The 27,722-nt window shown below is 46.6% G+C and overlaps 1 protein-coding gene across 1 annotated transcript in view; it reads right to left on the bottom strand.

Moving 5' to 3' along the window:
* Positions 1 to 2,158: 2,158 nt before the first annotated feature.
* Positions 2,159 to 27,722, bottom strand: part of LOC146356034 (uncharacterized) — a 56,166-nt gene continuing 30,602 nt past the window's right edge. The window contains exons 7-9 of the mRNA XM_084829998.1: positions 9,081 to 9,318; positions 8,184 to 9,005; positions 2,159 to 2,373 (exon numbers count right to left, since the gene is read on the bottom strand). Of these exons, the coding sequence (XP_084686124.1) occupies positions 2,159 to 2,373; positions 8,184 to 9,005; positions 9,081 to 9,318 (1,275 nt within the window). The remainder of the gene's footprint in view (positions 2,374 to 8,183; positions 9,006 to 9,080; positions 9,319 to 27,722) is intronic.

Below are 27,722 nucleotides of genomic sequence, written 5' to 3'. Positions count from 1 at the left end.
TGGTGGAGTCGGAATGAATAATGCCTTGGTTTCTGGTCTGACTGTAATTTCTGTGAACAGAAATGGCACAGTGGCTATTGCTATACTGATCCCACAGGATATCAATCCTAGAATATTTAGTATTCTAATATTTGGGCATGTTTAGCCTTGAGAAGAGAAGACTGAGGGGAGATATGATAGCGCTGTTCAAGTACTTGAAAGGTTGTCACAGAGAGGAAGGCCAGGACCTCTTCTCCATCATCCCAGAGTGCAGGACATGGAATAATGGGCTCAAGTTACAGGAAGCCAGATTCCGGCTGAGCGTCAGGAAAAACGTCCCGACTGTTAGAGCAATACGACAATGGAGCCAATGACCCGGGGAGGTGGTGGGCTCTCCCACACTGGAGGCGTTCAAGACGAGGCTGGACAGCCGTCTGTCGGGGATGCTTTGACTTGGATTCTTGCATCGAGCAGGGGGTTGGACTCGATGGTCTTATAGGCCCCTTTCAACCCTACTATTCTAGGATTCTATGAAATGGAATCTTAAATCAAATTAAACTAGGTCTGGAAATGTTTTCTTCCTGTCCAGGCTGTGGTATGCTGCAGGAGAGAGAGCCTCTGCTGGACTTTGGCCGTGAAGGGGGGAAACTATGGCGACCCAGCTCCTGGCTCCTGAGAGAGGAGGGGGACACACACACCTCTTCCCCCTGCAGTGGCTTCCTCTCAGGAGCAGAGCAGCAGAGGAGGCGGCTCAGTAGCCAGCCTAATAAAGCACAAGAGGAGCTGGGTGAAACAAAGGGGCAGCAAAGGACTAGCAACAGTGATGCCCCAAGTGCTGTGGCAATGGCAGACAGACTGGCCACTGCTCCTGTTAAATCAAGCAAGGAGAGGGAGAGGTGGGAAGAGAGAGAGGGGCCACACTCCAGGCATCTCTACACCAGCCTAAAACCCTGTATTTAAAATGGGGCTTTCTGCTTCTGTTTCAAATGCAGGATCACGACTCCCTTTTTCATGTGCTTCCTTTTCACCTTCCCCTTCCCCCCCTCCTTCTCCCTGTATCTGAGTCTTCCATTATCTGTCATTGATCTCACTCCTCTTCTTGCCGTGTTTACTCTTTTCACGGAGGAAACTGAAGCGGAACACAACGGGGTATAATAGCTCATTATCTGAGATCTAATTAAAAACGGAACAAAGAGCATTTAGTGCAGGAGACGCCTTGAATGATCACGGCGTCATGTAAAGAGCCCGCAAACTTCTGTGAAGGAGCAATCTCAATCACAGGATAAAAGCTCAGTGTGAAGGAGCCCTCTGAGTGTTTGGGAGTCACCTGTGGGCCTTGCAGGGAAGGCCATTGCCCTATCCCAATCTCCCAGTCTCCCAGGCCAATACGATCTCCATGGGATGCCCTGTTGTCCGTGCCGTGGCCTACAGATTTCTGTTTGGCGATGACAGGGAGATGGGCCTTCTCTAGGGTGGCACCCGCCCTGTGGGTTGACCTCCCCTCTGTGGTATGTCAGGCCTCGACACTGGCGTGTTTTAGGCATTTATTGAAAATGTATCGGTTTGCTTTGGCTTTCCCTCAGCCATGAGATATCTTTGTCCTGCTCTCATAATTCGTGTTTTTGTGCGTGTGTGGTTTTGTTTTGATTCTTTTGTAAACCGCTTTGGGCTTTGTTTCAAATGAGAAGTAGTCTATAAATATCGTTAATAAAGAAATAAGAAAGCTGCTGCTGCTGCTGCTCTCTTTGCTGGTCTTTTCTCAGCCTCCTCAGGGCCTCTCTGGTCCATCTCTGTCTCTCCCTCTTCACTGTTTCCTCAGAACCTTTCTTCTGTGTCTTGCCTTCCCTCCTCAGAAAGTCTCTTGTCTACTCTGAAGTTGAAAAGGGTTTCAAAATGGGTTGAACTCTAGGTCAGGGATGGAGAATGTGTGGTCCTTCAGATGTGCTGGGACTGCAACTCCCATCATCCCTCACCATCACCTATCCTGCCTATGGCTAATGGAAGTTGCAGTCCACCAACATCTGGAGGCACAAACGTTGCCCACCCCTGTGCTATATGCATGTTAAATACCAATCTTTTAAAATGTTGTCAGTCATTTATATAGCTCCTGATATGTATGTTGGCAATGTCATTATGGAGACATCAGGCCTGTCCAATGGGAACCAGTAGGACAATGGGGCTATAGAAGGCTACCTCCATGTTCAGAGGCTGGCAAACAGTGGGAGAAGGCAATTGCCTTCCTGATCTGCTTGTGGGCTTCCCGGAGGCATCTGGTTGGCCTCTCTGAGGAAAAAAGGGTGATGTAGTAAGAAGAGCCATCCTGGGTCAGACCAAAGGTGTACCAGCCTGCTCGCATTTTAAGACCTGTGACAGAGGCCCTTCTCATTTGCTCACCTGTGAGAACAGTTAGGCATGTGACCACGTGTGAGAGGGCCTTCTCTGCAGTGGCTCCACACCTCTAGAATAAGTTGCTATCAGGGGTCCACCAGGCGCCATCATTGGAGGCTTTTAAGAAGGTCTTTAAAACATTATTTTACTTTGGCCTACTCCTAATATGATTGCTGTTGTTGCTGTTTTTATTGCTGGTTTTCTTATTGGTTTTATTGTATTGTTTTAATTGTTCATAATATTATACTGGTTTTATGTGTTTTAGTGCTGTACGTCACCTTGGGAGGGCTTCTGCCCTGAAAGCCATCAAGAAATATTTTAAATCAATCAATCGATCTCTAATCCAGCATCCTGTTTCTCACAGTGACCAAGCAGAGGCCTCTGGGAAGCCCACAAGGAGGACATGAGAGCAACAGTCTTCTCCTGCTGTTGCTCCCCAGCTTACTGCCTCTGATACTGGAGGTAATATATAGCCATCACAACTAGTAGCCATTGATAGCTGTATCCTCCTTGAATGTGTTGGTGGCCATCCCTACATCTTGTGGTAGCATATTCCATAGACAGTATCACAGTAGGAGTGGCTCAGTGGCAGTGCATTTGCTTTGCATGCAGAAAGTCCTGGGTTCAGTCCTCAGCATCTCCAGGCAGGGCTGGAAGAACTCCTGCCTGAAACCCTGTACAGCCACTGCTGCCAGTCAGTGTCAACAATACTGGGCTAGATGGACCCAGGGTCTGACTCAGTATAAGGCCGCATCCTATGTTCCTTTGATCGATCAGTCGATCTGTCTGTCTGTCTATCTATCTACAGTATGTATATGCTGCCCAATAACCAAGTTCTCTGGGCAGCTTACAATAATAATTTAAAGAACACATTAAAATACAATTATACAAAAATTATAAAATGATACAAAAATACAATTCCAAGATGCTAGAGTGGATGGATCTTTGGTCTGATCCAGCACGGCTCTTCTTATACTCCTATAAGAAACCAAAGCTTTACCGACATTCAAACAATAACTATTGTAAGATGCATGAAATCCTGACGTATGAAGAACACCAAGCCAGTGTGGTGTCGTGGCAAGAGTGTTGGAGGAGGAGCTGGGAGATCCGGGTTCTAGTCCCCACTCGGCCATGGAAGCTCACTGGGTGACTTTGGGCCAGTCACACACTCTCAGCCCAACCTACCTCACAGGGATGTTGTTGTGAGGATAAAATGGAGAGCGGGGGGGGGGGACAATGTAAGTCGCCTTGGGTTCCTTGCAAGAGGAAAAAAGGTGGGGTATAATGCAATAAATAAATAAATAAATAACTCACCCTGGAGCCCATTTTTGTGGATGAAGGGCATTATAGACATTTTTAATAATAATAATAATTAAAAAAAACACAATTTACTAGCATCAACTAGTATTTCATACAAACCTTTTATTATGAAGAAAACACTCCATTATTTTCTACTTGCAAAAACAATTATATGGGATGTCATTTTTGCTTAACAGAAAATAGAGGCTTATGATGGCAAATGGGGGGAAGCAATAGAAGATCATGTGGGCGAGAGCGAGGGGCAGGTGAAGAAGCAGGTTGCCATGGTGAAGAGGAGCAAGTCCAGGGGGCTCTTGACAGTGGGCCCCTGCTGGGGTGTGGGCCCTTGGCAGGTGCCCAACCATGCCTACCCTTGACGCTGGCCCTGGATATAGCAATGGCAATCTCAGTTCTTTGAGTGCTGGTTCTTATGTGGATAAAACAGCACCACTCACACATAAGAAGGAAGTGTCAGAAAACTCAGAAGAACCCCAAAGTTTGCAGAAGTACAAAAATATTTTAGGGGGAAATCCCCAAGGGGGCGAAATCCCCCAAAACAACTCAATAAGGACTGAGCATGCTCAGTGTCCATGGAATGTTGACTGATTGTTCAGGGGGGCAGAATCCAGGTGTGTGGGGGAAGAGAATGAAGCATCCTATACAGGAGCACTCTGCACTGCAACATTTTGTTACAGGTCCCATTTGTCAATGTATATAAACTTAAACATGAAAGAACTCCAAATTTCCTCAGTGCGCAAAAGGCAACTTTTTAAACATGCTGAAAGGAATTGAAGTCTGTGTCTCTGAACAAAAGCTGATAGACCTATACTTCATCTACTAACTCAGCCTTCTCCAACTTGGCGCCCTCCAGATATTTTGGAACAACTCCCAGAATTCCTGATTACTGGCCATTCTGGCTGGGGCTGATGGGAACTGAAATCCAAAACATCTGGAAGGTGCCAGGTTGGGGAAGGCTCTAATAGCTGATATCCGCATTTGTCCCATGCTAATAAAATGTTATTAATAAAAACACACACCAATATTTTTTAATGCAGCCGTCTCTCTTGTTTTTTCAGCCATATCAAGGAATTTCATGAGATCTTACTCTTATGTTTGTTCTCAAATGCCCATATTCTTGTAGCCATGCCAGCTTGGCAGCATAATCATTGATGCTTCTAGTATTTAATTTGGATGGTCCTGTGACGATCAGCATGGAAGAGAAACCCCAAAATGTCAAGGTTTCTGCAAACACTGGGGTGGGGGAGTTCCTAAGTGCACAGAAGTACATCGATTTGCAAGTTGAAAGAAAAATGATTTTTTAAAAAATCACCCCCCTCCTGCCCATACAGCCCAGCTAGGACCTATGAACCTCCAAGACCTATGGAATATTGACCATGCCCACTGGGAATGAAAAAGGGAAAAGAAAAAAGGTGTGTGTGTGGCAGGGTGAGGACTGGCCTTTTTGAGTCCCTAATGGCTTATAGTACTCCAAAGTGGGGATAAAAGTCGGGGTGGGGGATGCATTTGTGCCATGATAAACTCCTCCCCACATTATATAGCAGGCGTACTGAACATTACCCCTGTGGGCCAATTCAGGCCTGCCTTGGGTCCCAAAGCAGGCCTGCCTCCCTCCCCTCCTCTCCCCGCCACAGTTTGGTGGTTTCCTGGCTTTTGTGCAGCCCCCCCCCCATTCTAAAAGGTTGAAATGCCTCTCCCAAGGCTTAGATACTGACAGTAAGAGCTTTAAGCTAAAATATGTGGATATTACTGGCTCCAGCCCTTTTGCCTTTGGCCCCGCCCACTACTGAACGCAGCCTCCAAAACTGAATTCAGCCCTGAGGCTGAACGAGTTTCAACACCCCTGTTATAAAGGGAAATTTCATGAGTGTGTTTGGGGTGTGTGTGGGAGGGGCACTTTCCCCTCTCCTACTCTAGCTGGACCATAAGGAAGGCTGAGTGAAGGAAGATAGATGCTTTTGAACTGTGGTGCTGGAGGAAAATTCTGAGAGTGCCTTGGACTGCAAGAAGATCAAACCAGTCCATCCTCCAGGAAATAAAGCCAGACTGCTCACTTGAGGGAATGGTATTAAAGGCAAAACTGAAGTACTTTGGCCACATAATGAGAAGACAGGGTACCCTGGAGAAGATGCTGATGATAGGGAAAGTGGAAGGCAAAAAGAAGAGGGGCCGACCAAGGACAAGACGGATGGATGAGATTCTGGAGGTGATGGACTCGACCTTGGGGGAGCTGGGGGTGGCGACGGCCGACAGGAAGCTCTGGCATGGGTTGGTCCATGAAGTCACGAAGAGTCGGAAGCGACTGCACAAATAAACAACAAACTCTTCAGAATCCTCCTCCTGTCATATAGCACTTTTCCTTCTCCCTGCCCAACTCCTCAAACCTCCCCCTCTTGGTGAGCCTCCAAACGACGCACCAAATCCCTCACTGAAGTCCCGCACAGGACTCTCCTGTTAGTAGCGAGGGATACATGGTAACATTTTGTTGTCGGATTTACTTGCTGCACCCGAACGCTACTTGCTAGACATGTAGGCAGCTGACAGAGACACTGTGTAAACTGAGAGATGGCAGCTTCTTCTTCCCAGAGGCTGTCGTGTTACAAGGGTTCCTGGGTTCTCTTCTTTATTTTTCTTCTGATATTTTTGATTGCATTTTTGACTGTAAATGTAAAAGAGGGCCACATAAGAATTATATTTATTATATTGTATTAAATTATTTCTTTAATTTATAGCCTGCCTTTCTGCCAGAAAATGGCTCTCAAGGTGACTAACTGTAAAATCTGGATTAAAAACAAAATGTAATTAAAATATAGCATGAAACAAATAAATTAAAGAACAACAATTAAAAACACAACAGCCTGAAGAAATTAGCAACAACCAATTTAAAAAGCCCTTCAACAAGAGACCAGCTGATATGCCAAAGGCCTGCCTGAATAAAAACATATTTGCCCGCCGGTGGAAGGACAACAGGGAGTGGGCCAACCTAGCCTCGGCAGGGAGTTTCAGAGCCTGGGAGCAGCCACCAAGAAGGCCCTTAACATCACCAATAGGAATCATAATCCTTATACTTGAGCTGCTTCCCAGTATTCCTTTGTAACTGCTCACAAAACCATAGCTAATTACAAAACATCTTTGTGTTTGGCATTTCAACATGGGGAGCAGGAGAGGAAGCCCAATGGAACGCAGCAAGACATAATGACAGCAGCCTTGTATTTAACAACTCATCTGGTCACCTCAGGTGACCAGAGCTTCCATGGCTGCTCGCTTGCTCACTCTGCATACAAAGCATGTGCTGTACCCCTGAGCAGGGGTGTGGTGGTGAATTTTGAAGTCCAGGCACGCATCACAGCAGCCCTCATAGCCAAAGGAGAGTCCAAAAATTCAAACAGTGGTATTGATCCATATCAACAAACCAGTTGTCATCTCCTCCAGCAGCAGGCCTTTTGTAAAGCCGGCTTCAGAGTGGGATATGGAGTTGAGACTGCCACGGACCTGGTAACGGTGGTGCACGTGCTGGTAACCTCTAGGCTTGATTGCTACAATGCGCTGTACTTGGGGCTGCCTTTATATTTAGTTCAGACACTTCAACTGCTACAAAATATGGCAGCCAGGTTGGTCTCTGGGACATCCCGTGGAGACCATATTTTAAAATCTTTACACTGGCTGCCAGTTTGTACCCAAGCAAAGTATAAAGTGCTGGCTCTTACCTTTAAAGCCTTACATGGTCTAGGTCCAAGGCACCTTAGGGTGCACCCCTCCCCTACGTCCCAGTCCGCCACCTAAGGTCCTCTGGGGGCTCTCTGCTGCGGCTGCCTCATGTGAGACTGGCAGCCACACGCCAGAGGACCTTTTCCTTTGCCGCCCCTCCGTTGTGGAACGACCTGCTGGTTGGAATGCACCTGCTGACCTCGCTGGAGGTTTTGAAGCAGGCACTAAAGACGCTGTTATTCCGGCAGGCCTTCCCTTTTGGGAACTCTTGTTCCTCGTGCTGACTCTTGCGTACTGTTTTTACGCAGTATTGTTTTAAGCTGTATTTTAGTGTTGGATTTTTTAAACAAACTGCTTTTAGTTCAAAGTTGTTTTCAGTTATATGTTGTTTGTCTGTATGTTTTATGTAAATGGTTTTTAAACTTTGTATATTGTATTTTAATGTTTTAACTGTTGTAAACTGCCCAGAGAGCTTCGGCTATGGGGCGGTATAGAAATAATACTAATACAACTAATAATACTAATCATAAAGCTAATGGGTCTTAACTGCCCATTTAAGACCAGGCCACCCCACTATGCTTTGCATTTCACTGGGAGCAATATATTATTGCTGGGAAAATACATTTCCCTCCAGCTACGGTGAGACCTGCAGCTAAGTTCAGCGGAAACAGGGAAATCTGAGGTGGGTGGCGGGTGATGTCGCAGTCCCTGCTAATAAGAAAGTGCTGCTGCTGTGTCCCTGTCATTGCTGGATCTACTACACCACTGCCCCTGAGCTATGGTCTCCTCACTCTTAGGGAGGCGCCCTTCACTAACCTTGAGAAAGAAAGAGCATGACTCATAGTGAATAGGACTCTGTACTCCAGGGACTCTGTGGAGCCGTGAGAGGGGCGGCTTGGGAGCAAAACAGGCCCCGCATTCCAGACACTTGAAGCGGTCTTCTCCTGTGTGGGTCCCCTGATGGTAAACAAAGGACGACCTGTCGGAGTAGCATTTCCCGCACTCCAAGCATTTGTATGGTTTCTCCCCCGTGTGGGACCTCTGATGGCAAATGAGGGAGGACCTGACTGAGTAAGATTTCCCGCACTCCAGGCAGGTGTACGGTTTCTCCCCTGTGTGGACCCTCTCGTGACAAATGAGGCCCGATCGGTCACTGAAACTGATCAAGCACTCCACACACTGGTAAGGTTTCTCTCCCGTGTGGGTCCTCTGGTGGCAAACAAGGGACGATTTGCTGGCAAAACCCTTCCCACAGTCCAGGCAGCTGTAAGGCTTCTCTCCAGTGTGCCCTCTCACATGGTAGAGGAGGGACGATCGGTCAGCAAAACCTCTCCCACATTCCAAACATGTAAACGGCTTCTCCCCAGTGTGACCTCGGTGATGGTAAATGAGGGAGGATCGCCCAGCAAAGCACATGCCACACACTGAACATTGGTAAGGCTTCTCTCCCGTGTGGACTCTCTGGTGCGCCTCGAGATTGCTTTTCCGAGAAAAATGTTTCCCACAGTCTGAGCACTGGAAGAGCTTCACACCCGTATGGGTTCTCTGATGTTCGGCAAGGAGCCCCTTTTGAGGAAAACACTTCCCGCACTCTGGGCACTTAAAAGGTACGTCTCCCATGTGGACTTTTTGGTGCCTCACACGTCGTGAATGCTGAGGGTCATGAGCACTGCACGCCAAGTATTGACGAGGTTTAGCTCCCGTGTGGATTCTCTGGTGTCGGACAAGATTCCCTTTCTGAGCGAAAGATTTCCCACATTCCAAGCACTTATACGGTTTTTCTGCCACATGGGTACGCAAATGCGTCATGAGGGTTGATCTGAAAGCAAAAGTTCTGCCACATTCCAAGCACTTAAAAGGTTTCTCTCCCACATGGGTTTTATCGTGGCCAAGCAGGTACGATGCATCAGCAAAACATTCGCCACACTCCAAGTATTTTTGAGGCTGCTCTGCCACATGGATACTCTGGTGCCCCAAAAGCTCTGAAAAGTCAGGAAAACATTTCTGACAGTCCAAACATTTATAAGGTTTCCCTCTGACGTGGAGTCCCTGATGTCTGAGAAGCGCCAATGGTTCTGAAAAACATGTTGCGCACTCTGGGCCCATGTTTTTCTTCCTAGTGTCACCCGCTAGGAGAAAGAGTGCAAACAGAATTGATACCTAAGCTGCAGAGAAAGTGGTTTACTTAATTACTAGTAGCATTTGAGCTTCAATCGTATGCACCAGCGGTAGGCAAGCTCAGGCCCAGAGGCCAAATTTGAAATGGTTATTTTAAAACATAAAAATGCTTTAGATAATAAATCCAGCCCTCTTGTGGCCCCAGTGCTACCATCCAGAGTTCCCCAGATGTCCACGCCCCCTTCCCTGGCCACGCCCCTTCCTCCCAACCACAAATCATTTGGTAGTTTCTCCGTTTTTGCTCAGTTTCCCTCCATTCTAAAAGATCGACATTCGTCTCTCTTGAGGCTTAACCCTTGGCAGTATTTATTTATTACGTTTCTATACCTCCCAATAGCCGAAGCTCTCTTCATGGTTCACAACAATTAGAACCATAAAATACAACATGATAAAATACAAAATAAAACTTTAAAACTACAGCATAAAATAAAAATAATAACCACATAAAACCTAGCAGTGGTGGAAAGATTAAAATAAAAAAGTAACAGATTTAAAAGATCAGAAACTGAGAGATTAAAATGGCTGGGAAATTAAGAAAGTCTTCACCTGGCACTGAAATGAGCACAATGTAGGCGCCAGGCGAGCCTCTCTGGGAAGCTCATTCCATAACCAGGGTGCCACCACAGAAAAGGCCCTCTTCTTAGTAGCCACCCACCCCTCTTCCTTTGGTGGGGGCTCCCAAGGAAGGACTGCTGAAGCAAAAGCCTTAAGCTAAAATATGCTGGTGTTTTTGGCCTCACTTTTGCCTTTAGTCCTGCTGCTTGTGCCTTTGGTCCCACCCACCACTGGAAGGCGGACCCAGAGAGCTTCTCCAAAGTGGAATTTGGCCTTCTGGCTGAAAGAGGCTCCACACCCTTACTATACTCACTTACAAGACAGTAAGCCCCATTGAATTCCCTTGGGCATAGAGGAGATAGCAAATATGAGGACACAAGAACAACCGGAGCAGCTTGAACAGAGGTGATGTATCCCATCCTTCCCTGGGACCTCATGCCCTCCAGATGTTTTGAACCACAACTCCCAGCACTCTTGACCATAGGCCATGCTAGCTCAGGCTGATGGGAGTTGTAGTCCGAAACATCTGAAGGATACCAGGTTGGGGAAGGATGATGTATACATTCCCCCCAGAACAGAAAACAACTGGGTTTAGACTACCATTTCGAGTTGTTTTTTTTAGTTGATGCTTTCTTGTCTTTATTTTGGGGTGCTTCCGAATGATGCATTTATTGCACCATTGTCCTGCCTCATTCATGGAATTTTATGGGAGGTCCAGACATCATCGCTGTCTTTGACCTGGTGTTTTCCCTCTGTTTCTGTTTTTCTTACAGCAGAAAATTTGTGAAGGAAGACGGAAGCTTTGTTAAGGAAGAGAAGATGGAAGAGCCACCCAAATGCCTTCTGATTGGTAGTGTTCAGAACTCTCTGTTTGAAAACAGCCTCAATGCGGTTTTGCTGCTCTACTTGTGTGCCCACTTGTAAGAGCAATGAGGATGGCAAACATGAGAGAAAGGGCCTTCTTGGTAGTGGCCCCCTACTTGAGGAACTCTTGTCCAATCGATATTGGCCAGGCCGCATCATGACAGCCCTTCAAGCTGGCTCTAAATACTCATTTATTTACCTTGGCCTGTAACTGAGTTAGGATTCTATTGGTGCCACTGTGCATACGGAGCTGTCTGGTTTCAGCTGTTAATTCTGATTTGATCATGATCTTCATCATTGTTCTTATTATGGCTTTGTTAAGCTTTACGGTGTTAAGTTTTGTTGCGTGTCCACCTTGGGAGGGTTTACATTAAAAGGCAACTAATACATCGTTTGCAAAAATAAATAAATAAATCCTCCTTCAAATTACAAACTCAGCAGGTGAGTGCCGACAGGACTGTAGCCAAAATGAGGCCACTTACAAACAAGAGAGGGCAAGTAAAATCAGGTGGAGGGCTGGATGACCGCCCCCCCCCACAGCCCTCCATGAGCTGAATGATGTCATTTAGTGCCTGGCTGGCACACCAGATGGGATTAGACCTACGGGCCAGAGGTTGCCCACCCATGTTTTAAGTGAATAATAAAATAAATTTTCTTGAAAATGTTTAGCACAGCCTTCCCCAACCTGGCACTCTCCAGATGTGTCAGACTACAACTCCTATCATCCCCAGCCAACATGGCATTGGTGAGATTTGTAGTCTGGCATACCTGGAGAACATTAGAACATAAGAAGAGCCCTGCTGGATCAGACCAAAGGTCCATCTAGCCCAGCATTCTGTTTGTATAGTGGCCAACCAGCTGCCCATGGAAATCCGGCAAGCAAGACTGGAGTGCAACAGCACCATCCCACCCATGTTCCCCAGCAACTGGTGTACATAGGCATACCGCCTCTGATCCTGGTAGCATATAGCTGTCAGGACCAGTAGCCAAACTCCTCCATGAATTTGTCCAATCCCCTTTTAAAGCCATCCAAAGTGGCCATCACTACTTTGGATGATGGCCACTTTGGCCATCACTACATCTTGTGACAGCAAATTCCACGGTTGGGTTCCGCACTGTGTGAAGAAGTCCTTCCTTTTATCTGTCCTGAATCTCCCACCAATCGGCTTTATGAGGTGATCTCTTTGGGTTCTAGAATTATGAGATAGGGAGAAAAAGGTCTCCCTATCCACATTCTCCACACCATGCATAATTCTGCACACCTCTATAATTTTGTACACTCAGCTTTTTTCTTAGCTGAACAGTCCCAGATGTGGCAACCTTTCTTCAGAGGAAGGTTGCTCCAGCCCTTTGATCATTTTAGTTGCCTTTTTCTGCACTTTTTCCAACTCTACAATTTTCTTTTTGTGGTGCGGTGACCAGAACTGTACACGGTATTCCAAGTCTGGTCGCCCCATAGATTTGTACAAGGGCAGGATGATCTTGGCAGTTTTATTTTCGATTCCTTTCTTAATTATGCCTAACATGGAATTTTTCACAGCAACCACACACTGGGTTGACATTTTCATTGAGCTGTCCACCACAACCCCAAGATCTCTTTCTTGGTCAGTCACCGCTAGCTGGAGGGCACTGGGTTGGGAAAAGCTGGTTAAACAGATGGTGCGCCTGTCCCAATTATCTTGGATGTGGCGTTGTTGGCTTACCCCAGCCTGAGCAGCAGAAGGAGAGCTCTTCATCCATACCCTGAGGATCACACGCCCAGAGGTCTTTCCCTTGCTCCAGCCAAGAGATGAAGTCAGGCTTAGGGGCTGCAGATCCTTCTCAGGAAAGCATAGAGAACAAGGAAATATCAGGAGAGATTTGGTTGAAGTCCCAAACCTATCCCTGACCGACACTTCATCCAAGGGCCTCTCCATTAATTTTAATTTTAATTTTATTTTAATTTACTATATTTACACAGGCTGCCCAATAACATGTCCCCTGGGCAGCTCACGAGAAAGCAGAGAATAAAATACAAGAATGAAATAAATGAGTAGCAGCACAAAAACATTTTAACCCACAGAGAAAGAGATTAAAAACCAGTTGAGAGGCACAAATGAATAAAGGACACATCAGATGTTGAAGAGCCCAGATGTGAAGATCACAAATAAATAAAAATGAATAATTTTTAAGGTCTTCACCTGGCACCAAAAAGATGATGCGAGCATCTCTAGGGAGGCTGTGGCACAACCAAAAAGGGTCCTTGGTCGCAACCCCCTGCCTCACGTTTCACTCAGTGTAGGGCCCTTGGAGAAGGGCCTCCAGAGAGGATCTTAAGATTTGGGTATGTATATACAGGGTAACCTGGTCCCAAACCTTTTGGGGCTTTAATAGCTAAGCACTTTGAATTGGGCATAGAAACTTTGAATTGGACATAGAAACTTCCACAGCTTTGCCGGCCATGTTCCATTCCACAACCTCATGGTGAGGAGAACATTTCTACTGCTTTGCCTCTAGCCGGGAAGGGGGGGTGGGGTATTTCTCCATTCTGAAGAGAATTAACATAGAATTCATAGAATCATAGGGTTGGAAGGGGCCTACAAGACCATCGAGTCCAACCCCTGCTCAGTGCAGGAAGCCTGATTCCCAGGCTGTCTCCCATCCAAGTACTAACCAGGGCTGACCCTGCTTAGCTTCCAAGATCAGACGAAATCACTATGGCAGCATACAATTTCAGGGGTGGGGAACAAATCCAGCCCTTTGGAGTTTCCCAGGTAGCCACGCCCCATTTTCCTGGCCCCTCCCCCATGATCACTTGGGGCTTTCCAGCTTTTGCCCAGTGTTCCCCCCATAGTAAAAAGTTAAGATGCCTCTCCTAAAGACTTAGTTACTGACAGCAAGAGCTTTAAGCTAAAATATGCTGGTATTTTGGGCCCCGCCCCTTTTGCCTTCAGCCCTGCCCACCACTGGAATGTGGCCCCTGAGAGCTTCTCCAGAATGGAATTCGGCCCTCAGGCTGAAAGAGGTTCTGCACCTCTGCTCTTTCACATCCACAATGGAAATCTGCACATTTCTCTATTAACTCCTCTGGCAGCCTCAGGCAAAGGTGAGAAAAAAATATGACCAAATACAGCCTCCCCCAACCTGGTGGCCTCCAGATGTTTTGGACTAAAACTCCAGCATTCCTGAACATTGGCCATGCTAGGTGAGGCTGATGGGGGGTGTAGTCCAAAACACCTGGAGGGAACCCGGTTGGGGAAGGCTGAATTAACCAAATGCTTCCTCCTAAATAAAAGGGACTGGAGGGAGGCCCTGAGCAACGTGGGGTACATCGAAATGTTCTGCTTCCCCACAAACACGGAAGGAGGCTCCTTACCCAACAACGAGGCCACGTTCCCATAATTCTCCAGCATGACCTCCCTGTACAAGGCTCTTTGGTCCGGATCCAGCAAAGCCGCCTGCCCCTCCGTGAAATGCACGGCCACGTCTTCGAAGGTCAGCAGCCCCTGCAAGGACAAAGGGACCTCAAGCAACTGCCAATACCCCAGAATCCCAGAGTAGCTCAGGCGCAGACAGGGAATCAAAGCTGCCCTCCACACAGGGCACATATCAGGGTGGCTGGTGGATCCGATTTCTGTGGGGTGGATATTCCATTCTGGGTTTTACTTACAACCAGCCAGAAGTATAAAGGAGCTATCCAAGGTGCTGGGCCCTATGGGGGATAGGGCCCAGCACCTTGGATAGCTTCTTTAGACTTCTGGCTGGTTGTAAGTATAACCCAGAATGGAATCTCTGCCTCACTGAAATCGGATCCACCAGCCTCCCCTGGAACATATCCAGATATTTCAGCATCTGAAGTCCTGCATTATGCTCAGGGCTGGAGTCGAGGGTAGGTATGGTTGGGCACATGCTGAGGGCCCAGAGCCCAGCAGGGGCCCACTGACAAGCGCTCCCTGGAGTAGCTCCTCCTCCTCTTCACCATGGCAACCTGCTTGCTCCCCTGCTTCTCGCTCTGGCCCAGACAACGGTGGTGGTGGTGAGGAGGAGGAGGAGAAGGCGCAGACGCCACGGCCTATGTGCTCCCTGGCTCTCTGCCTGCCAAGCAAACAAGGGGGTGCCGTGAAGAGAAATAGGAGCAAGAGCAGCTGGTGACAATGGCAGTGAGAAGGCGGACTCACTGAGGGAGGGGGCCCACTGCGGGTGTTTTGCCCAAGGGCCCCCCCAACCCTGCAGCCAGCACTGGTTACGCTTGTGTATGTCAAAGTGGATGAGGAAAGATATGCGCAGATAGCACAGCTTACTCCGGTGATCTGCTCATTTGGGATTTTTGTTGTTGTTGTTCCGTCGTTCAGTCGTGTCCGACTCTTCGTGACCCCATGGACCATAGCACGCCAGGCCTTCCTGTCCTGCACTCTCTCCCGGGGCGTGCTCAAGTCCATATTCAGCATAGGTTGTTTGCTGGACATTTGCTGGTCCTTTGCCAGTGAAGGACTGTTGTCAAAGAGCTCCTTTGAAGGACATCGAAAACTTCATAATGATTCACGCTGGATTTCAAAAATGGCTCTATAGTGAACTAGCGAATGGACCTAGTGTTGCACAAGCTGGCATAGCCCTTAGTCTGAGACAGTGGAGCCTTTAAGCAAACCCACACAGCTGGCAGGGTTGGACTTACTGGGCAAAATCCAACAGAAGTCCTACTTAGAGTACACACATTAAAATGAATGGGGCGTCAGTTAGTCATGACTATACTTAAACCCCATTCATTTCAATGGGTCTGCTCTAATAGGACTTACGTTGGATTTCACCCATTGTACCTGCCCTGTCTGAGTGCCCCCCTACAGCTCCCTGAGGGAGGAGGTCTGCCCGCTCCATTCCTCTGAGGGGAGGGGGCAGACATACAATTCTGTCTGTCACGCTGCCTCCCACTGCTACCAGCTGCAAGTGCTGACTGCAAAGCTACGTGCTGGTGGGGGAGGTCTGCCACCTAGTGACTGAAGGTGTTACTGCAGGCTTCAAATGCACAGACACATTGAAATTAATTAGGGCACAGAAAAAAGCCCTACAACAGCTATGCTGCCTGGGGAATGCTGGGAGTTGTAGGGCTGTTTTTCTCTAAACCTGCATAGGATTGCGCCCTTAATGTGTTATAAAAACCAAATAACTCAGAGGTGCATGCCCCTAGGGTCCCTTTAGAATGCATGCAAAATTTCTGGTGTCTAGGTTTCATGGACTTGGCGCTATGGGGCTGACATGCAGATCCTCCCTTCCTTGGAAGGCTTCTCCTTTGCCACATTCCCAGGACTTTATTATCAAGGGGGAATAACTTTATTTATTTATTTATTTATTCACGATACATATGGCCTGTTTTTCAGCCAGGACTGGCTTACACAGTGGGTAACAATTAAAAATGCACACAAGGTTTCAGTCCTAATATTCAGTGGCCCTTTCTCAAGCTTATCTGTCTTGTTATGAGACTTCCAGTGCAATCCTATGCATATCTCCTCAGAAGTAAGTCCCACTGAAATCAATGAGAATTACTTCTGGGTAAGTGAGTATAGGATTGCAGCCTTAGGGTTGTATCCAATTAACCCCTCCTGCTGATGGAATGGCTTTTTGCTGTTTTTAAAAAAAATATATGGAATTGTTTACATTTTCTGCTTTGTACAATTTTTACATCTACTGTAGTCGTTTGAAATGTTTGTACAGGCTAGTGCGATTTTTGTTGCTGTTGTTATTCACGTGAGCACATGCTGCTTTCCCTCCCCAGCGCAACGCAAAAGCATAGTCTGGAGCAACCTGTACCTGAGTTGGATCCGTTGCATTCGTTCGCCTTCCTGCACAAGGAAGAGATAATCCACCTCGAATCAGGGCCATCATTCTGCACTCTGCGGGCACAGAAGAGGCAATGCACTGCAGAGCTGTGGTTTTTTCCCCCAACAGTATATTCTGTCTAAAAGCAAAATCAAAATCAAAAGCTGACCCCAATCTGAAGCAAAACGGGGGTGGGGGGTGAGCTTCCAGACAAAGGACTCTGAGCATTAATGTTCAAAAGGTATTGTGCAGTATTCCATCTCCCCCCGCCCCCAAATAACTCATTTTTTTCTGGTAAGAAAAGAGGATGGAAGAAGTGGTAGGAAAACACCAGAGGGCTACAAATGGAATGTGACTTTGTCCAGACCTCCCTGTAAAATTCCATGAATGAGGTAGTGCAGTTTAGTTCCACCCCAAGTCTCACGCGTGATTGAATGGGTTTGCTGTATAACTGGAAAACATGCAGTGAACTGTCAACAATAATAATTTTTTAAAAGGTGGGGAGGGGATTAGACACAGTCATGGAGGCAGGGCGATTGTTGCACAGTAAAAGCCCCATCTGGATGCACCTCACAAGTTTCGTGTTTTTATTATTACATTTATATCCTGCCTTTTTTCCTCTTGCAAGGAACTTCAGAGATCACTGCCTTGTTGTGGCAAAGGGGCTTGCGTAACTCAGTGAAGCCATAAGCTATGCCGTGCAGGGCCACCCAAGACGGACAGGTCATGGCAGAGAGTTCTGACAAAATGTGGTCCGCTGGAGAAGGAAATGGCAACCCACTCCAGTATTCTTGCCAAGAAAACCCCATGGAACGTATCACAAAGCTAAAAGAGATGACGCTGGAAGATGAGCCCCTCAGGTCGGAAGGTGTCCAATATACTACTGGGGAAGAGCAGAGGGAATTTCCAAGTAGCGCCAGAAAGAGTGAAGCGGCTGGGCCAAAGCCAAAAGGACACTCAGCTGTGGATGTGTCTGGTGGTGAAAAGAAAGTCCGATGCTGTAAAGAACAATATTGTTTAGGAACCTGGAATATAAGATCAATGAATCAAGATAAGCTGCAGGTGGTCAGACATGAGATGGCAAGATTGAACATCGACATCTTGGGAATCAGCGAACTAAAATGGACAAGCATGGGCGAATTTAATTCAGGTGACCATCATATCTACTACTGTGGGCAAGAATCCCTTAGAAGAAATGGAGTAGCACTCATAGTCAATAAAAGGGTGGGAAAAGCAGTACTGGGGTACAATCTTAAAAACGATAGAATGATCTCAGTACGAATCCAAGGCAAACCATTCAACATCACAGTAATTCAAGTCTATGCCCCAACCACTGAGGCCGAAGAAGCTGAGGTTGATCGGTTCTGTGAAGACCTACAGCACCTTCTAGAACTAACACCAAAAAAAGATGTCCTCTTCATCATAGGGGATTGGAATGCTAAAGCAGGAAGTCAAGAAATCACCGGGATAACAGGCAGGCAAGGCCTTGGTGTACAAAATGAAGCAGGACAAAGGCTAATAGAGTTTTGCCAAGAGAACACGCTGATCATAGCAAACACTCTTTTCCAACAGCACAAGAGGCGACTCTACACATGGACATCACCAGATGATCAATATCAAAATCAGATTGATTATGTACTTTGCAGCTAAAGATGGAGAAGCTCCATACAGTCAGTAAAAACAAGACCTGGAGCTGACTGTGGCTCAGATAATGAGCTTCTTATTGCAACATTTCAGCTTAAATTGAAGAATGTGGGGAAAACCACTAAACCATTCAGGTATGACCTAAATCATATCCCTTATGAATATACAGTGGAGGTGATGAATAGATTTCAGGGATTAGACCTGATAGACAGAGTGCCTGAGGAACTATGGACGGAGGTCCGTAACATTGTTCAGGAGGCAGCAACTCAATCCATCCCAAAGAAAAAGAAATGCAAGAAAGCAAAGTGGCTGTCTGATGAGGCTTTGCCGCTTTACTAGTAGCTGAGGAAAGAAGGGAAGCAAAAAGCAAGGGAGAACGCAAGAGAATTCCAGAAAAACGGCTATTTCTGCTTCATTAACTACGCTAAAGCCTTTGATTGTGTGGATCACAACAAACTCTGGCAAATTCTGAAAGAGATGGGAGTACCAGACCACCTTACCTGTCTCCTGAGAAACCTGTACAAGTGGTTAAGAAGCAACAGTAAGAACCGGACATGGAACAACTGATTGGTTCAAAATTGGGAAAGGAGTACGACAAGGCTGTATATGGTCACCCTACTTATTTAATTTATATGCAGAGTACATCATGAGAAATGCCAGGTTGGATGAATCACAGGTTGGAATTAAGATTGCTGGGAGAATTATCAACAACCTCAGAAACGCAGACGATACCACCCTAATGGCAGAAAGCAAAGAGGATCTAAAGAGCCTCTTGTTGAGGGTGAAAGTGGAGAGTGCAAAAGCTGGTTTGAAACTCAACATTGAAAAAACGAAGATCATGGCATCTGGCCCCATCACTTCCTGGCATATAGAAGTGGAAGAAATGGAAGCAGTGACAGATTTTACTTTCTTGGGCTCCAAGATCACCGCAGACGATGACTGTAGCCATGAAATTAAAAGACGCTTGCTCCTTGGGAGGAAAGCTATGGCAAACCTAGACAGCATAGTAAGAAGCAGAGACATCACCTTACCGACAAAGGTCCGTCTAATCAAAGCTATGGTTTTCCCAGTAGCAACGTATGGCTGTGAGAGCTGGACTATAAGGAAGGCTGGGCACCGAAGAATCGATGTTTTCGAACTGTGGTGCTGGAGAAGACTCTTATGAGTCCCCTGGACTGCAAGGAGGTCAAATCAGTCCATCCTAAAGGAAATCAACCCTGACTGCTCATTGGAAGGACAGATCCTGAAACTGAAGCTCAAATATTTTGGCCACCTAATGTGAAGAGAAAACTCTCTGGAAAAGACCCTGATGCTGGGAAAGATTGAAGGCAAAAGGAGAAGGGGACGGCAGAGAATGAGATGGCTAGATAGCATCACCGATGCAATGAATATGGACTTGAGCACACTCCGGGAGAGAGCGGAGGACAGGAAGGCATGGCGTGCTATGGTCCATGGGGTCATGAAGAGTCAGACACGACTTAACGACTGAACAACAACAAAGGAACCAAGGCAGCTTCCACAGTCCCCCTCCTCTTCATTTTATCCTCACAACTACCCTGTGAAGTAGGCTGAGTGTCAGTGACTGGCCCAAAGTCACCCAGGGAGCTTCATGGCTGAGCCCAACACTCTAAGCACTACACCACCTATGCCCCCACTCCACATACTGACGCATCTGAGGAAATTCTAGGGCCGGTTAATAAAAGCATGACAAAATAGACCAGCCTTTCCAACCTGGCGCCCTCCAGACCTATTGCTTGACAATTCTGATCATCCCCCAGCCAGCATGACTGGGGATGATGGGAATTTTCATCCAACACCTCTGCAGGAGACTGAAACAGACCAAAGAAGCCAGAGAGGCTGTGGGCTGATGTTTGTTCCTCCCTAAAGCACCGTAAAGGCGCAATCCTATGCACCTTTAGAGAGAGAAAAGTCCTTACAATTCCCAGCATGGCTGGCTGGGACATGCTGGGAGTTGTACAGACTTTTTTCTGTCTAAACATGCATAGGGTCGAGCCCTAAAGAAGTTATCTGATGTTCTCTTCACCTGCAAACTCTCTGTCCTTACAAATACAGAGTATTGCAGTATTTGCTCACGAGTTTAATGGAAGAGATCAATCCCTCCCGCCCTGCTCTCCCCCTTTCACCTTGCTCATTTAAAGGGAAGAGGATAGTTTCTCTCCCTCTCTACCCCCAAGAAAGAGAAATCAAAGGTGGAAACACTGGCTGTTTCCTTTATTTTTTAAGTACAATGAAGCATGCAAAGCAAGCCTAAGTGAGAGTCATGCAAACCTTTGTCACCATATATATTTAAAATAATAATAATAATAATAATTATTATTATTATTATTGGCACTAAAGCAGGACAAGCCTCTTTCGCCCTGTTCTGCCCTCCTCACCAGCATTCACAAGCTGAAGGATTCTCTAACATCAAACGCATCCAGAAGAACATCGCTTCCCCTCCATCCATCACAACCGGCCATTCTCCCCTTCCTGCCCCAGTCAGACCCCCTTGAAAATGGGGAATGAGAAAAGCCGCTGGAGCCCAATGAGTGTTGGGACTTGTAGTCCTTTCCTCTTCCCCTTCTCCAGACACACCAGGGATTTTTGGGAATTGTAGTTTTTCCTTGTCTTCAGCAGTGGATGCTCTGCCCTGCCTCTCACCCTCCAGCCGGGGGGGGGGAGGGAAGCGGGTACAGCCATGGGCATCCTCTCATAAGAGCAAAGGGGTGCAACTGACCCCCCTCCCAGATTCCAGTGCCAGCCCCATCTGTCTCTGCTTTCAGTTTCCAGCCACATGGCCAAGGCTCAGGACAGGACAAGTGGTCAGTACGTTAAATTAAACACGGGAGGAGGGGGGTGCCCTGAAGTTTAACTGGTGCTGCGGGAGCCAGGCAGCAGCACGACCAGGCTCCTCCCTGCCAAAGTAACCCCATTCTGAGCGTGGCAACAGCACCTCATGCTGCACACACCTGCCTCATCTGTCTCTACTCTCCAGTTCCCCACAATACAGGCAAAGAAGTACCAGTCAGGACCAGATTAAGACATGCTGAGGCCCCAAACCCTGGCAAGATTCAGAGGGCCCATGACATAAAATAAAGAGAAAGATGGTATTACGTTAAAGCCAAGTGGCTGTCTGATTAGGCTTTACAAGTAGCTGAGGAAAGAAGGGAAACAAAAAGCAAGGGAGAAAGGGGAAGATCTATCCAACTGAATGCAGAGTTCCAGAGAATAGCAAGGAGAGACAAGAAGGCCTTCTTAAATGAACAGTGCAAAGAAATCCAGGAAAACAACAGAATGGGAAAGACTAGAGATCTTTTCGAGAAAATCAGAGAGATCAAGGGAACGTTTTGTGCAAAGAAAGGCATGATAAAGGACAAAGAAGGCAGGGACCTAACAGATGCAGATGAGATTAAGAAGAGGTGGAAAGAATACACAGAAGAACTATACAGGAAAGATCTGAATGTCCCTGATAGCCATGATAGTGCGGTCACTGAACTTGAGCTGGACATCCTAGAGAGTGAAGTCAAGTGGGCCTTAGGAAGCATTACTAACAGCAAAGCTAGCAGAGATGACAGTATTCCAGCTGAGCTATTTAAAATCCTAAAAGATGATGCTGTTAAAGTGCTGCACTCAATATGCCAACACATTTGGAACACTCAGCAGTGGCCACAAGACTGGAAAAGGTCAGTTTACATTCCAATTCCAAAGAAGGGCAACGCCAACGTGTGTTCAAACTACCGCACAATTGCGCTCATTTCACATGCCAGCAAGGTGATGCTCAAAATCCTACAAGCTAGGCTTCAGCAGTATGTGAACCAAGAACTACTGGAAGTACAAGCTGGGTTTCGAAGAGGCAGAGGAACTAGAGATCAAATCGCCAACTCTTGCTGGATCATGGAGAAAGCAAGAGAATTCCAGAAAAACATCTATTTCTGCTTCATTGACTACGCTAAAGCCTTTGATTGTGTGGATCACAACAAACTGTGGCAAATTCTGAAAGAGATGGGAGTACCAGACCACCTTACCTGTCTCCTGAGAAACCTGTACGAGGGTCAAGAAGCATCAGTAAGAACCGGACATGGAACAACCAATTGGTTCAAAATTGGGAAAGGAGTACGCCAAGGCTGCATATTGTCGCCCTGCTTATTTAACTTATATGCAGAGTACATCATGAGAAAGGCCGGGTTGGATGACTCACAGGTTGGAATTAAGATTGCCGGGAGAATTATCAGCAACCTCCGATACGCAGACGATACCACCCTAATGGCAGAAAGTGAAGAGGATCTAAAGAGCCTCTTGTTGAGGGTGAAAGTGGAGAGTGCAAAAGCTGGTTTGAAACTCAACATTAAAAAAACTAAGATCATGGCATCTGGCCCCATCACTTCCTGGCATATAGGACGGGGAAAAATGGAAGCTGTGCCAGATTTTATTTTCTTGGGCTCCAAGATCACCGCAGACTACTTGTAGTTGGTGTTAGATTGCCTTGTCTGTAAATGTGTATAAAAGCACTAATAAAGTAAGGGTGCAATCCTATGCGTATTTAGACAGAGAAAAGGCCTACAACTCCCAGCATGCCTGGCTGGGGTATGATTGTTGATTTGAAGTTCCCTAAGTTGATTTGAAGTTCTTCTAAACTGGCTCTAGTTTGTGCTTATTGCCTCCAATACTAAATGCTGTGTTGCCACGCTTTCTCTCTTGATAAAGCAACTCTGCTGTAAGTCTCACCAGATTTTCCAACATACTTAAACCAAAGCAATTTCAATTTAGTTATCGTACATCTTAGTTATCTCCAACATATTTAGAGGCTCTCATCATATGAGGTCCTAAGTCAGGGCGTACTTGGCATGTTCCTAAATCCAGCACTGCTGGTCAGTAAATTAAACTGAGGTGGGGGTGGAGCAAGCTCAGTTGAGAGTGGCTGCAATGTAAATGGTAGAATGTGGACCTGGAAGGGGCAGTGAGGCTGGTTTTCTGGCAGGCCCAGCCAGGCAGCACCGTGGCCTGTTAGGCCCTTGCTTTGGTAGCCTGTGGGAGTGCCTGCCTTGTAAAGCATCCCTCACTAACTGTGACTATGGAAATCACTGACTTCCTGTCCTTTTCCACCTGGCATGGGCCCCTGGCTGAGTTCACTTTAATTTGAAGTCAACCACTGAGTTGTTTCCAAGCCCACAGGTGAGGTGGTGGAGGAGGAGGTGGAGAACAAAGGGATGTCACCCATCTGGGACGGGGTGGGAGGTGGGGTTGCTTGAAAGAACCATCCCTCCCAGTCCCAGAATCACAAGGGAAGATGCACCCCTTATGTATTTTGGCTTTTTGTGGCTTAACCACCCCTACCCCAGTAAACATGCATAGGATTGGGCTGTTAATGCTGGTATGCGAAAGCATCTTAAAATTCTATGCTTTCACCCACAAAGGTTCAGAAAGTGCTGGAAAAAACATAAAGGGAGAGACAGCTGTCACATTATGGGGATAGCTATTCCAAATTTCATCCATGCTCATGGGCTGGATGTGCCTGATCTTGTCTGATCTTGGAAGCTAAGCAGGGTCAGCTCTGGTTAGTACTTAATGGGAGAATGCCTGGGAATCAGGCTTCCTGCACTGAGCAGGGGGTTGGACTCAATGGTATTGTAGGCCCCTTCCAACCCTATGATTCTATGATATCCACAGGGAGGGGCAATTGATCCCTTGGGGATAAGCCATAGTCTCCAGATTCCCAGCATTCATGTTTTAAACAAGCCAGGCTCTAGCCCTTGTAGAACCCAAGATATGAGGCAAAATGTGAAGACGATATTCTGGCTATTCATTTTGTCAGAAACTAGCCAGCTCCCACCTTTTAGCGTTTTTAGCCAATGAATGAAGTCACAGCAATGGTTAACACACCCACTATCTGGGCGTGTTAACCTTTCTGGGTGTGTTAAGCCTCTGGGGGTCTTCCCTGTTAGGAAGTAATTGCAGCCTCATTAAAAATAAACAATTTAGAAATACAGGCATATCCTGTAGCTGAGTTTGGAGAATAGTGTGTCTACCAAAAAAAAAAAGGTAGCAGCAAAGACAGGAGTCCATGATCTTTGTAACTCAGGTTCTTGTTAAGATCTTTTTCTGAGTTTATAAACATTTAAAAATTACCTTGACAATGTATGCAGATAAAGTTCATCATTATTATACCCATATTGCAGGAGGCAGGGCTGTGGCTGAGAAAGTGTGGGTTACACAAGCCCTGCAGAGTAGTCCAGCGTTGTCACTGTTATTTTGCGGAGGGTGTGTGTTAGTGAATGACAACTCTGCAGCGCAGTCCAGTGTTGTTGGTACATTAGAGAAATGCGGATGGGGTTGTGAAATTGTGGCTGATAATGTGAAAAGTAACGCGAGTAGTCCAGGCTACTCTAGAACCCTAAAACCTGAATTTCTCCTCCTGCTGCTAAAGACACTCCCCACAGACTCCACTGCCACTCTCTAGAGCTGCCTTCCCCCACCTGGTGCCCTTCAGATGCTTTGGACTTCAACTCCAATCAGACCCAGCCAGCATGGCCCATTTGGTTTGGGATGCTGGGGTTGCCGTCCAAAGCATCCAGAGGACCCAGGTTAGGGAAGACTGCTCTAGAGAGTGTTCACCAATGTTTCCAAGATGAAGGAAACCATTCTAGGACAAGCTGTGTGAAGTTGTCAGTGTTATGAAAAGGGCATTGATGCCATAAAATGCACAACATATTCTTAAGACAGCTGTACTGAGTTTGTTTATTGGGGTTTTTATTCCTCTTGTTCCTAGGTGTTTTCTTTTATCCATCCCTCATTCCAAATAAAGTGTTACTAGAATTCATGATGTTCTTGAATATAGCACCTTTCTGCATTAGTGCTGTTCAGTTCCCAGGACCTTCTAATACTAAGTGTAGGCTTCTATATGTCACAGAATGTGATGCACAGCCACACACAAGGAAAGTGCACAAGTGTGTTGTAGCAGCACATGTTATGTGAGCGAATTACAACTACAAACTGCTGTGCAGTCCCCCCCCCCCCCAATTCCAGCAGCACACTCTGAGAAAGGTCTCTGCAGTCAGGCACACTTTGAGAACAGCGCGGAGACAGTGGTGCTGTTAGGCAAATTTGGACTCTGGATGTAATGAAAATAATGAGTGGACTGTGGAAGGAAAGGTGGCAGTCTCCCCTCCAGTTTGAAAGGCATTAGCTGGGCATTAGCTGTCACTGCAATTCCTGAATCAAATGTCAAGAGGAAAGTCAGAGGAGATTTCAAAAGGGACATCTGAGGCTTCCAGAGTCAAGCCTGAGGAGATTTTTAATCAATAATTGTGTGTGAAATTACATAAAATTGATAAAAAAATATTCAATACTCATTAGTATTTTTTTTAAAGTTTCACAATGGCCTGGTTCACACATAACGTTAACTCATGTTGTTGAATTCTGGGTTGTCGTGGTTTGTGTATGCGCCTGCACTAACAAAACATGCAAAGGCATTTGGGCTACAGGGAGGGAGCGGACGAAGGAGGAGGGAAACAAACAACCCAGGGATTGAGAAAACAAACCATGGTTTGTTCAATCGTCTGCCAGACAAACCCTTGTAGGTGCAATGCTATTAGGGTGCAATGTTATCCATGTTTAGATAGAAAAAGTCCCACAACTCCCAGCATGCCCCAGCCAGTTACTCACCCTGCATCAAACAGTTACTCTGCCCACATCAATGTATTCGTTTCAAGGCTTTCCAAGACTTCACACATAAATGTTTTATGTCCATCCAGCTGCGTCTTGCATGTGTGAATAAGCCACCAGAAACAGAAGTTTCCACACCTCCTCCTCCCTCAACTGTCACCACCACCAACCATTCCAGCAGGCTGTACTGAGGGAGATGAGAGGGGAAAACAGGACCATTCCACCAGCCCTGCTAAAAGGCTGCTTCATTTTTGTCCTTTTCCCTCCCCATCCGTTTCTCCTTGTGTGTCGTGTGTTTTTAGACTGTAAGCCTGCAGGCAGGGAGTCTTGTTTTACTACTGTAAAACAAATGTAAACCACTCTGGGAGCCTTTTTGGCTGAGGTTTTGTTGTTTATTCGGTCAGTCGCTTCCGACTCTTTGTGACTTCATGGACCAGCCCACGCCAGAGCTTCCTGTCGGCCGTCGCCACCCCCAGCTCCCCCAAGGTCGAGTCCGTCACCTCCAGAATATCATCCATCCACCTTGCCCTTGGTCGGCCCCTCTTCCTCTTGCCTTCCACTTGCCCTAGCATCAGCATCTTCTCCAGGGTACCCTGTCTTCTCATTATGTGGCCAAAGTACTTCAGTTTTGCCTTTAATACCATTCCCTCAAGTGAGCAGTCTGGCTCTGTTTCCTGGAGTATGGACTGGTTTGATCTTCTTGCAGTCCAAGGCACTCTCAGAATTTTCCTCCAGCACCACAGGTCAAAAGCATCTATCTTCCTTCGCTCAGCCTTCCTTATGGTCCAGCTCTCGCAGCCATAGGTTATTACGGGGAATACCATTGCTTTAACTATGTGGACCTTTGTTGTCAGTGTGATGTCTCTGCTCTTCACTGTTTTATCAAGATTTGTCATTGCTCTCCTCCCAAGAAGTAAACATCTTCTGATTTCCTGGCTGCAGTCAGCGTCTGCAGTCATCTTTGCGCCTAGAAATACAAAGTCTGTCACTGCCTCCACGTTTTCTCCCTCTGCCAGTTATCAATCAAGCTGGTTGCCATCATCTTGGTTTTTTTGAGGTTTAACTGCAACCCAGCTTTTGCACTTTCTTCTTTCACCTTCGTCAGAAGGTTCCTCAGCTCCTTCTCGCTTTCAGCCATCAAAGTGGTATCATTTGCATATCTGAGTTTGTTAATGTTTCTTCCAGCGATTTTAACTCCAGCCTTGGCTTCATCAAGCCCAGCACATCGCATGATGTGTTCCCCGTACAGGTTGAATAGATCGGGTGAGAGTATACAACCCTGCCGTACTCCTTTCCCAATCTTAAACCAGTTTGTTGTTCCGTGGTCTGTTCTTACTGTTGCTACTTGGTCATTATACAGATTCCTCAGGACGCAGACAGGATGATTTGGTATCCCCATACCACCAAGAACTTGCCACAGTTTGTTATGATCCACACAGTCAAATGCTTTAGAATAGTCAATAAAACAGAAATAGATGTGTTCCTGAAACTCCCTGGCTTTCTCCATTAACCAGCAGATATTGGCAATTTGGTCTCTAGTTCCTCTGCCTTTTCTAAACCCAGCTTGAACATCTGGCAATTCTCGTTCCATGAATTGCTGGAGTCTACCTTGCAAGATCTTGAGCATTACCTTACTG

This window comes from Heloderma suspectum, chromosome 2 (assembly GCF_057233095.1).
Source record: "Heloderma suspectum isolate Gila_16-S chromosome 2, 16-S_ref, whole genome shotgun sequence".
Taxonomy (NCBI): Eukaryota; Metazoa; Chordata; class Lepidosauria; order Squamata; family Helodermatidae; genus Heloderma; species Heloderma suspectum.
The sequence above is the reverse complement of the archived record's forward strand: the minus strand, read 5'-3'. Positions and strand labels throughout refer to the sequence as shown.